General features: G+C 36.0%; 1 protein-coding gene across 2 annotated transcripts in view; it reads right to left on the minus strand.

The window, feature by feature from the left end:
• Window positions 1-5,473: 5,473 nt before the first annotated feature.
• Window positions 5,474-13,253, minus strand: part of LOC124154689 (inositol polyphosphate-5-phosphatase A) — a 61,419-nt gene continuing 53,639 nt past the window's right edge. Inside the window, exons 14-15 of one of the 2 annotated variants that reach the window (XM_046528570.1) lie at window positions 11,998-12,034; window positions 5,474-10,412 (exon numbers count right to left, since the gene is read on the minus strand). In XM_046528570.1, coding sequence (XP_046384526.1) covers window positions 10,234-10,412; window positions 11,998-12,034 — 216 coding nt within the window. In that variant the 3' untranslated portion in view covers window positions 5,474-10,233. The remainder of the gene's footprint in view (window positions 10,413-11,997; window positions 12,035-13,253) is intronic. The other variant, XM_046528571.1, reaches the window with a different exon arrangement.

Here is a 13,253-nt window from a genome sequence, read left to right on the forward strand (position 1 = left end):
TCCATCCATGGCGCTAATTTCCTTTTTTCTTTCCATTGGCTTCCAATTCCAGGTCCCAAGCTCTACAGACAGTTTGATATTAGCTCATTAATTATTACTTTATCCATGATAAAATTATTTGAATACATATTTTGACGTGTGTGATGAACCAAACCTGCAAACCACCATCGTATTTTGTGGAAAAGAAAACGTGCCCACCACATTTGGATTATGTACCTGTCACATGATAAAAATCTTTCCTGAAACCAAAAGCCATAAATATACGTATGAGCATTGCCTTTTGGAACTGTAGAATAGAATACTTTATTTGCCAAAGGATCAGAAAACAATGAGTAGGTACATCGATTCAGATATATGGCATGTCAACATAAAATGATTGAACCATCACCAGTAATATGGTTATGTCTGCAAGGGGTTAGATATACCAAAAATTTAAAATATACATGAAATAATAGTAAAATCAAATACAATGGTAATGATCGTTAATACAAAAGACTTAAACATTTACAAGTTCTCATCACATAGAAATTCGTTAAATGAGTAGTATAATTTAGAGAGGAGAAATACCTTCAATTTATCCTTGCAAACCTTGTGTGTTGTTAAATGTTTCATTTGTGAGGGATGGAGCTGAAGCCCCATGTGTTTAGGCCCAATAGCAGATTTCCAAACCGTGCGTACAAACGGTTGGTGCAGATCATTGTTTCTTCTGGTGGAGTACTCGTGAACATCGGACTGAGTTGAGGTAATAATTATTTATGTTGTTTTTGGTGTGAAGTGTGGTTAACAGTATGTACACACAGGGTAAAGGTAAAATTTTTAGCTTCTTGAACAGGGGTCGGCATGGGCTGTTGTAATTGGCATTAGATATGATACGGACAACCTTCTTCTGAATATTGAACAATTTCAAGGCATTAGAGGACGGTCCCCAAAAGATTATACTGTAAGAAATATGGGAGTAGAACAAGCCATATTAAATATTCAGGAGAATGTCAGATGACACCGTGTAGCAAATGGATCTAACGAGAAAGCAGACAGCTAAGTTTGTTGGCCAAGAAACAGATATGGGTATCCCATGATACTTTTTTGATCTCAGTGTCAGTACATGGCGGAAGAAAAAGGGAGTTACAAGACGTAGGAATGTGTAGAACACCAGATGTGTTAAGTGATGAAGTGATCATTAAATTTATGGCACAGTAGAGTCATGTCAGTGATAACCTCACCAGAAGGTTCAGTTGATTTTAATGGTGGTTTTCCGTGATTGTATTTGGAACTGTTAGTAATATTCCAAATTTCTTTGCTCTTGTTATCTGCATTCAAAATCCTGCTGTTGTTAAAAGATCTTTTGGCATTATTAAGGAATAATCGATATTGCTTTTTGGCAGCACTATAGGTAGTTCGTAAGGAGGGATTGGTACTTGATTGACTCGAAAGGTAGAGATCTCCCATGCAGGCAGAATACTGACGTACTTCGTCATTAATCCATTTTTTCTGATTGTTGTTTTGATGAGCTCTCTTTGATATTTTGGGGAAAGCAATGTTGAAGTAGTGAAGAAACTTGTCATAGAAAGAGCTAAAGCTGCTACTGAAATTAGGGGATTTGAAAACATCATTCCAAGTTTCAGTTTTGAGAAGATTGAGGAAATAGGATATATTCACAGTGGAAAAGGTACGACTTTTAAATAGAGGAGGTGACGATGGAATTGTAGCAGTGAAAGTTGCAATCACAGGGTAGTGATCAGAAAAATCACATTTAATGACACTGGTTTTCACAGAAGCATAGTCAAAGTTGGTAATAATAAGATCTAATAAGGTATTGGAGTGAGCAGTGAATCTGGTGGGGATATTGTTGCGAACGCTCAGATTGAAGGTTACACAGTTGGTTTTTTCTTGAACCATTGGAAGATAAATCAACATTTAGATCATCTGCAATTACTAAATACTGAGTAACTAAGTTTGCATCATACATCTTATCAAGCAAGAGATCTGGTCCTGTAATACATCTATTTTTAGTTATGAAGCACAGAGCTTTTTATTCTAGTTGCTTCACAAACTAAAATAAAGATTTCCATCCTGGTCTAGCGTGTATGCTACTTTTGTTAGTCTAACTTTAGATGATCTATAAGTGTTGGTAAAATTCATGGATAATGTATAAGCCTCCTATGACATGAGCAAATACATATGCCATTTGCCAGCTTAATGGTACCTCTCACCTTTTCATCATAGCCTTCCATCATGTGTCTGACGGGAGTCGTGTGGTGTGAGGCACCAGAAACCGTGATCCACAGTGTTTTCTTCCTCACTATGTAGTCCCCTCTCACTTTCACCAATAAAGCAAAAATCTAAGATTCCAAGCCTTCTACCTCTGTGTATTCTCTATTCACCTCATTTCCTATGTACCTTTCTCTAGGTGCTTTTCTTCTCGTTTCCTGCCATTTTGCCATCTGCTCGTTTCATTGTCCGCTACAACAACTTAAGGGCAGTTCCTAGCGATGTGGCCGGGGTTATTGCATACAAAGCACCACATTTCGTCTTCCATTACTCCAAGGACTTTTCTTGTTTTTTTAATTTCTGACTCCCATTCATTTGGTGTTTCCAATTTTTCCTTCATTTTCTTCAGCTGATATACATCATCCTCTTCATTATTAAGGCCTTCATTCTATTCATGCTCAAATGTTCTCACTAGGTTTTTGTTATTGATGACAATACATAGCTAAATACTAAGTACATGCGGAGTTAATCGCCTGTGCGATGCAGTTGGGGTAATCATATTTTATTGTTCTATAGACTGTGTGAATGCCTATGTTTATTAGGAATCAAATTTTACCAAGTATTCTCTTAAAGAATTGAAGTAGATTATTGAGTAGAAGTATTCAAGAATTTTACCAATATTACCAAGTAAATACGAGAGTCATGCAATAAGTCTTTAGAAAGAGGTATTTAAAAAAATTATATTGGTTCATTATTATATAGTCTTCTTTCAGCTGTATAAAATTTTGTAAGCATTTTTCCCAGCATTTTAAGTCATCCAAAAAGTACAATTTTGGGATCTCCACAAAATAGGCATTGGTTTTGGCGACAGCCTCCTCCTTATAGACATACCTAAACCTTTGTCCGCATAGCCATCTCTGCTAGTAATGAAGTTAGAAAAAGTCACCAGAGGCCAAATCTGGTGAATTTTGTAATACGTGAAACTTAAATTCTGTGATTTTGGCTATTGACTCTGAACAGGTGTGCAATCGTGCATTGTCTCATTGAAGGAAGAAATTTTTCTGCTTCAAATGAGGGCATTTTTCTTGATTTTTACCATTGACCGGTCCAAAAACGATGCATAATACTCTCCTGTTATCTTATTTCCCTTTTCCAATTATTTGATGTCGATAATTCTGCAGATATTCCAAAATATCGTTGCCACGACTTGACCGGCCCATTTCAAAATCTTTGCCTGCTTTGGAGCCTGTTCACCTTCAAAATTCCATTGTTGCACCTGTTATGTGGTCTCTGTGGTGTAGTGATGAATCCAATGCTTCATCAAAAGTTATGAATTGATGTGGAAAATCCTAAGGATTGTGAAGGAATAGTGCCAAAACAGCCTTTTGAGTTGACCACCCTATTGCATTTATTCTCTAATGTGAGAAAACGCAGCAGCAATATTGTCGATATTTTCTTCACACCCAAATTTTTGTGTGAAATGGAAGCAATTGCGCACTGCAATATGCCCATGGCTGATGTATTCAACAGTGTTTGGTGAGATGTTGTGGAACATATTGCAATGATAAACAAAAAAATGATGAAACTTTGTGTAGGTCCACTGTACGACGTGTTTCAGCGAATCACCTTAGCTATCATCAGGTACTAATGCCTTTGGCCTTACTTTTATCGTGCACTTTGATTTGTCTAGGACTTAATACCATATGGTGGATTTTATCTATCATTTTGAGGGGCTAGACACTTCCACAGAGCATCCAGAACACCGTCCATTTTTTTATGTACAGCAATGTTTTGACTCATTTACCCAACTTAAATAGTTTGAAACATAAGAGCAGATCTTCCATAATCCTCATTCAAGTTAGCTTTGATATCAGTCGGCATTAACCCTTTCGATAACAAGTGTTTGATAATCGCACAAAACTAAATTATTAATTTTTAAAAACAAATGAAAGTTATTCACATTAATCGGCAACAACAATGAAACTATGAGATGAATACAGCTGAAACTTTAACAGTTGACAAGTCACAAGTGCTACTCAAAAGTTAACATTAATTTTTGATATTGAAAGAGCAATTTATTGGAGATTCGAAGGACTTATTGAACAGCCCTCGTACATTGCATCCTGCTGCTCTTATCTGAGGAGATTGGATAACGAGAATACTGGGAATATTATGAGTGTAGCATCCAATGAGCTGTTACTAAGGTTCTGTGGCACCGAGCCCCCTCAAAAATTTGTTATGGGTGTGAGGAAAAAAGGTGTCAGGCTTGTCGATTTTCCCTGGAGTGTCCAATGTTGATCATATGAATCTTCTAAAATGCATAAAAAAACTCAAAACTCGCTACTTAAAAAATTTCCCGGGGCAGGTTCCCCAGTTTGGACCCCCCAATATTTTTTGTAAGTCGGCCTTCTGGCTCTTAACATCACCACAGATATGTGTACATAATTGAGGTATTGCTTTCTGTTATTATCATCCCTTGGTTTCATATTCAGAATTATTCTGTGATTTATCACTTAAGTTTTTCCTATTGAACTATGCCAAATGTTTATTCCAACAGAATTTATGAAATGTAATGGTATCAAAATTGTATGTATCTTGGGATAATTGCCCCTGAGGTAGTGGTCTCCTTGGCGTATGTACCGAGCGCAATTGCATCTAGGGATAAAATTTGAAGGTAAGCTGGAACCTGCTGAGCCTACCTCCCCAACGGCTGCATACCACCCTAAAATATTTTATTCTCTGGAAACTGTCACTCAGGTGTAAAAACAGTGAATTTTGGCCTGACACCCACTAGACCTCTAAATTCTTCATTTAACCTCTAGAAATGATACTCTTATCAATTTGAAAAAAATGTCATCAATATTATGTTGTACTGTTGCTGGTAAATGATAAAAAATTGACATGATTTTGTTAGGATATCCATTCTAATCCCTACAGCATAATTACATATACATTTTCAGAGGATGAAACGATAAACCCGAGGGAAATGGAAGTATAAGCCTCGTACTTTGCCCGTTATTGTAAGATATCCTTTGACAAAAGGCTAGGTTATTGCCTACGATGTTTCTTAAAGAATGTCCCTTAGGTGCTGGTCACAAAATGGCTTTGGAAGGAGAAATTTGTTTGCAAGGGATTGAAAACGTTGAAAAGTTGGCTGGCTATGATTGTGTGCCTGAGATGCTAAGGTTTACTGCTGGACTGCCCATGGTCACTGCTTGCAAGAACTTAATATTTGATGGTAGTTCTGTGAAATAACAACATTCAACACTTTCTAAAATTTATTTAAAAAACCTCAAAATATGTGTAACACTTGATCATTGACAAGACAAGAGTTCATTGTAAGATGCATGACTTTTTAAGGCTGAGTGTAATACATGCACAAGCTAATTCTGCCATATCTCGGAGGATATTTAATTCTAAAAATTCCTCAACATTTCCCATGCAGTTAAACAATTAGCCAATGTTTACAGCAACATTTTTATTCTTTCCACAATGGTCACTTGTCAAACAAGCCAATAGTGTAAATAATTTAAACAATTTACCCAATATTTGCACTATGCAATGTCTCATTATAAATGTTTGTACTAATAATTGGGAATTTGTTAAGTCCTAAGGTCTATATTTGCCACTTCAACATTTGAAAATTAAAGTAACATATTGAGTTTTTTAAGTAATAGACCTTATTCTTTGTTTAATCCCAAATTATTGCATGCATGTACATATGCTAAAGGAATCAAAATACTGCACATTATGGGCAGAACTTGGTGTAAAGCATCATATGTATTTAAGCTCATGAGTTTTACCTTTTGGTTGTAGCTACCAAGTCTTAATTTCCACCAAAGCATACATGCCATTCAGTATAGACACTTAACTCACACATAAATTGCACTATTTATACAGCCATAATGCCACCGAATCACAAAAAATTCATGGCTGATCTAACCTACAACATGACTCAGTATGTGATTTGAATGTGGTAGATGCACACATGAACAAAACAATGACTAGTAATCAACAGCTGACTTGATGGCATTGAAACCTGAAATGAGTTTTCACATTAAAAAAAAGAGGTAAACTTTGCATCAATAAATACACCAAAAATAGGATATACAATTTTCATCTTAAATATTTTAACAATATAGACAACAAGATTTTATGTACTTTACAGACATTAAAAATGTACACTATACATAAATATATGGTACACCATTGATCTATTCACAAAGTTGCCACTCAAACTCTAGACACTAAGTCATATTTCACCAACATCTTGAGTGGGTACTGTATATTTTTATGAATATATTTTCTGTATGGTTTAAAATTGATATGCATAATGTTGAAATGAAAGACGGATGTGTTCTTGGTCAACAGGACGTGGTTAACCCAGTAAATAGCGAATGAAATTGGGCAAGAAATGTTTTTCCATGTGATATCTCTTTTATTCACGAGGTAAATTAATTGTGAGAAGTGTTAAAAAAATAAAATTGTACTTATCTACTCCTGATTGATTGTAAGCACATTTGCTCTTTGGATCTAACAAGCACCAGCAGACTAAAGTGGCAATTTAATACTTCCTCTAATTAGCACTGCAGAAAAAATCAACTCAAATAATATGAACCACATGAAATTACGGTGAATTTCTGGACTGCTGTGATTAATGGAGATTATTCATTCATAATTTCAATTGAAGAACATTTCATTCACTCAGACTATTGTGGGCATCATTTTCCATCTTAAGACATTGATCTCACTAAGCAAACACTATTAAAATCTAATTTAAATAGCAAAAGAAAATATTTCCCAAAATATGCACAGCTATTTGCTATGCAGGACTGAAAACACTTTGCCATTAAATACTTCTGTTGATGTTTTCTGCAGGAACTTCAAAATTATATACACTCAACTCCAGATAATGTGGTTACTAATAATACATTCTCCTTCCTACACATAGAGTTATGGAGAACGTACCAACAGCAATAAAAAACAATCACTTCAAAGATGCGTGTATATTAATTCAATGAATCCAAATATGTACTTAAGTGTATGTTTCTTTACAACACATTCAAATACTTAATTTCTTTGAATATAACATGATTTAATCACAATATAAAGGAAGTACTCTGCATCAAACAAATTTACCAACAAATGGAGCCCAACATAATGTGCTTGTGGATGATTTTTGATTTTTTCTATTACTGTATGCTATCCCAAGATAATACAGGTGAAGGCCAAAAAGCTAACACCATGATGGCATGTGCTTTTAACGAAGATCACGTCCACCCCTTACGGAAAAGGAAGGAATTAAAATTCAATTAAAAGCATTCTCTTGTGCCCAACAATTTCAGTAAATAGCCAACAATTACACATGTTACCAAGTTAATGTGATGTTTAAGCAAACTTATTGTAAGCCCATCGGATGGCAATCATAAGTGAGCTACAGCCGATATTTTATAAAAATTATAATATTTTATTGGTCCAAAAAAATTTAGGTGTCAAACAAATTGTTCCATCTTGTATGAATGTTGGTAAGTTGATTAAACTGATCACATAAGCTTATCTTAAAACTTTCATGTGAGTTATTGTGTTAAAATTTTGCAGTGACAATGAGACGTTAGATTAGTGTGTCACAAGTGCTGAAGCTGATTTTTCAATGATGCCACCACTCTATGTGTACGTAAACATTTTTGACCTCATAAGAATTGGATGCTGTTGGTTAGTGGTAAGTTGGTGATCGCTTTCTCCACTGCTACGTGAAGTATTTTCCACCGTACAAAGTGAAATGTTGATATCATGAACACATCACATTCTCGATTTTCCATGTATAGCGATCATCCAGTCCTCACCTCACTTAATTAGCACAGATTATTGAGAGTTGAGTGCATGTATTAAAGAGCAATGAATGAAATACAAAACCTCCGACTAAGTGACACATCTTGAGGTGTCACTGTTTAGCAAGTGCTATTTGGAGAATCATTCTATTTCTTTGGACAATGGTACTGCAATTAGGGCAAAATTACTTAGCAATACAATTAATACTGGGCACAAGCCATTACATCACATTATAAAAACTTGCCTATTTAAGGGTACGTTACTCCTGTGGATGAACTTAAGGAATAATGTGTACATTGACTTGCCTGTTAAGGAGTCACATGGACCACATCATTAAAGGCTTGTTCATTCAAAATTTTTCCCATTCAGCCTTCCCCTTGTAAGTACAAAATGATAAAAGCCAACTTTCACGAGTTGGTGACGTCTTGGAGTTTTTGCTCATTTAATTATTCACTGAGGACAAGAGAGAAAACAACAGAGGACAGAGCGAGGCCCATGCGCAGGGCCAAGGAGAAGCCGCGAAAAGGTGACCCACTGGGCATGAGTTGGGGACATCATCAGCCTAAGGATTTGGCCTATTGATTTTTTTGCCGTGAATAGCTTAAGAAGTAGGCAATGAATCTAGAAATGAGTCTCTTTATTTTGCTAACTCTTTACCAAAATAGCCAATGATATAAATTTGTGAATGAGTCCACAGTAGAGGTGCTAGAGGAGTGGTTCTCGTCCTGATGTGTGCAGGACAAGAGATGTCCTCAGGATGAATGGTAAAGTGTGGGGAATACACTATAGTATATGCGCATTTTTGGTGCAATGTGTTCACGAGGAATGAGAGAGGACAAATAGTAGTTACATTCTTACATGTCCCAGAATAGTTTCACTAAAGCTGTTTCCTGAAGTACCAAAGATGTCCGACCTCACGTTATGCAAGCAATGTTTCTTGTTCATAGGACCTAAGTTGTTTCATAACTGGATTCTTGAGTGAAATCGAAAAAACATTACTCAATAATGGAACACATACAGTCTTGGTGGTCTGCAAGACAAAGTATGGGGGATGCTTTAACGAAACAATTTATTATTATTAAGATGCAACCTTTGCTACACGTGCCGACTCCTGAAATCATGAAGCTTCAGTACATTGAACTTATGATGTGTTTTGATCAAAATAACATCATTTATTGCAAAATTTATCCTAAAGGAATTTCATAAGCAATGTAGATATTTTGATGTAATAATGTATTTCATGAGGATAACATCTCTGGCACTTTTGGAAACGGTCCTGGTCTCGCTCTGGAATTTGGTGGTGACCCTCAGGAAGGTTTGCAATAGCTACTGAATAGTATGCGAAGGAAATAGCTATCCGAGAATATTTTCAGACCGATTGATCAGCAAACCTGTTTACAGGTTGAACCATTCAATTATGTGCTAATAGTGAGGCGTAGATAGAGAAATTGCTACTTCAAATAAGTAAAATATTAGTGCATTTACAGTTCAGTATCCCCAGGCAAAACAGTGATTACTTTCCCCAAGTAATGGCTTGCTTACCCAGGCACCTGGTGGAGTGGTATAACTTTGACTGATTACAGCCTATGTTTACTTTTATTAACAAATTGAAGTTCTTTGGCATAGTGGTTCGATGACAACCATTATATCTTTGATGGTCTATACTATCTATAATTAACGTGACCACTTAATTTTTTTACAAAGATGAGAGAGAGTCTAGCAGAAGTCATACACTAAAAAAAACAACACCATTTTTGACTTAAAAATTAATTTTTTTGTAGCATGAGATTCTCATATATACGTCTAAAAGTTAGAGCAACCATGAGATTTCTGGGTGATGAAAAAAACACCAGAAACAAAACTTAGCCTAGAGAACGGTTGGTTGCATCTAATAGACAGCAGAAGACAGCAAACAACAAGGACAACACAGACCATCACGCAAATTTTTCGCATACCTTCTAATGTGGCAAACAATAAGAAGTGAGTTTATACAAAAACTATTCTGTTAACATAACCAAGTGGCTCTACAAAAACAAGCAGGTGCAAATATGCTCAGACAACTCATGCTAGTCACATGAATACAATCAATGCCATTAAAAATAACCAAAATCAGTTGGTACACGATTATTGTATCGGCAATCTTGATTCTCATCATTTGAGTAATACACACAAAGACAAATGACTACGAGCAAAACTTCAAACTGTAGTTTCTTTAAATATTCTAACAGGCGAATCTGAGTGCTTGATGTGAATGTATCTTGTGATGGTGTTGGATACCATGTTTGCATCCACTTTTGGAGATGAGATGGGACAGGCGATTTTGACCTCATTTGAGTTGAATTGGCCCAAGGAACATGGCCTAGTTAACAGCACACCTGGAAGTAAAGCAAGGATACTTTGAACCCAGAGTTCTGATCACAGCCAGCATCAGAAGAGCTTCCAGCAATCATCATCAAAGAATACAGTACATATATGATTTTACACTTTCCCGGCGAACGACTTTAGAAAAATCTTCTCCGGATACCGCGCGGGTTAGATTATTTAAGAGCGCCGACGTTTTGGGTACCGACTCGCTACCCATTCTCACGGCTACAAACAACGGCTGTAGCCGTGAGAATGGGTAGCGAGTCGGTACCCGAAACGTCCGGCGCTCTTAAATAATCTAACCTGCGCGGTACCTATCCCGAGAAGATTTTTCTAAATACAGTACATATTTCATTCACATACATTTCATGCAAGGGAAAAAAATTTCCCTCAACCCCAGGAATTAAACCAATGACCCTTTGCTTTCTGAGCAGACCACTATGCAATCCAGGTTATTTTGTTTAAAATTGTTCCAATTTTAAAACATAAATGAGGATTTGATGAACTTAATAGGTATTATGGAATAATGATACCCATCTCACGTAATAATCCATTTAAATGCATGTAAAATGACAGAACTTTGGAATTTCGTGGTGACTGTGAGGAAGGGTTGCCATAGCTATTGCTAAGGCAAGGAAATAGCTTCTTATCTCATAAAGTTCATATTGAAATTTAAATTGGATTATAAAATAGCTAGATGGTTTTCAGGTAAATATACTTTTTCTTAGGGTATCACTTTAAGAAAGCTCACTGTATATCACCTGAAAGCTGTAATATTTCTTCCCCTGTTGTGGTCAAGGCAAGTTTTCGTTGGCCACTCAGACAAAGGCCTGCATCTCGGTTGAGATTTCACAGTTTTTCATTTTCAAGTTGCTTGCCTTTCATTATGAGCAAGTGAAATTTTGTCTCACTGAATTATTACCTCACCTTAATTACGAAAGCAATCAGTGACTCTATGAAAAATCATATTTTATCATGCAGGTTTTGTCATGAAATATTCAAATAGTTTTTCTAACTACCATTGAAAGACATTCCATGAACAAAAGGTCAGCCTAACACAGCACTTTGTCAAAAAGGGGAGACTGAGAACGCGGCTGGGGCTTACTGCAATAAAATAATTTGTACTGTCCTGTTCAAATAGCAATTCACTCCATAATGGCCATTTACACAAAAATTAAAGTACTCTTAGCACATTTTGAATTAAAATAAATAATGTATTTAGCGAAAATCAGCTCTGAAGTATTCAATGACATAGAACACTGGATATTTGTTTACAGTTTGAGTGACACGGAGAGAGAGGAGAGCATAAAACATACTCTTGAAATTATATAGCAAACTAGGAACAACAAAAACGATAGTATGCAGTACGATAGGTTTTTTTAATTACATATACCAAACTGACTGTTAACTTTCACACGTATTATGTGGCTTCTGGTGCCTAAAAAAAATACATTATTTATTTGCCATCCATGGAGATTCATGTGACTGAATTTCATCGTAATTGCAGTCATGAACGGTTTTTGCTGATGGACTTGGCACATGGAATGCCGTCAACAGTTGACAAGTCATTCATAATAAAATGAAAAATCGACTCACCTGCACCATTCACCAAGCCAAATTTAAGGAACACTGGCTGTAAAAAGAAGAGAAAAACTCTCAGACACTTTTTACACTGAAATATGGCAGTTGCATTTCACAATTAGCCTACTTTTCTGTACATTTGCGCAAAAACGAAAGCGATGAGGACAGAGGAAGTCTATAAATCTTCTAAAAACTACAGCTGGGTCATTCCATATCAATCGTACCACGGCATGCAACCCACCAGCTCGGATTTGCATGAAATTTGGTACACATGGTTGGTTTCCATATAAATTTCAGGTTTCTACCTTAAGCCTGATCTTATCTAATTGATTTCCGTGCACTGCACAGTGGATTAGCTTATACCCTGCTCCACAACATTCATTATTGTATGTGTCAGCAGGTGTGCCAACAAAAAAAAAACGTTGCGTGAACGCACACCCCAGCAAAAAGGTTCGCACCAAGAGGGAAGTGTAGAATTCTTTGAGTTATGTTTTCCCTTTGAGAGTGTCCAGATTTATTTTAAGCGCACTATGAAGGGCCATTTAAACCTTGAAAATAAATATTATTGCTTTCTGTTAAACGTCCACAACTTCAATTACAAATTACTTTATACAAACGGCAATTTCGCAATATGTATTATGGCTGGTATCACCGAAAACAGAAGAAACTTTCTTAAATAATACCCTTACAAAATCTTTGAGGAAATGGGGGCAGGAGGGGTGGTGGGGGCAGCATGAAATGGATGGGGACTAAGGCCACACAAGGAGATAACGTCTGATCCTAAAAATATATTAGAGTGTCACATAGAAAATTTTCAAACATCCTATTTTTTACTTTGAAGAAAAAGATCTACAAGACCTGATCTGCAACAGCAGAATGACTTCAAAAGCTAAAATGTAATCCAACTATGTGTACCAAATTCAATGAAAATTTAAGTAAGTGGGTTGCATTTTCCCGTTTTTCTGGTTCATTTGATACGGAATGCACAGAGACATGTTTGTTTAGACATTTACTTTTTTGAAATTCCTAGGAATCACTACATACTTTTGGGACACTAGTACAGAGGAGATTGAGAAGAATATGCAAATACACTTGAACGAGATGAAACATTTTACAAATTTGATAACATTAGTGGATTATGCAGTGTTCAAAATATAGACTAACATTATTAGCAGTAGTTTCCCATACAATTATAGCCAAATAAAAAATTAAAACGGCTGTAGAAGCATTAACATATGTACTAAGCTGAGGACAATGGATTTACAAGAAGT

Source organism: Ischnura elegans, chromosome 2 (assembly GCF_921293095.1).
Source record: "Ischnura elegans chromosome 2, ioIscEleg1.1, whole genome shotgun sequence".
Classification (NCBI taxonomy): Eukaryota; Metazoa; Arthropoda; class Insecta; order Odonata; family Coenagrionidae; genus Ischnura; species Ischnura elegans.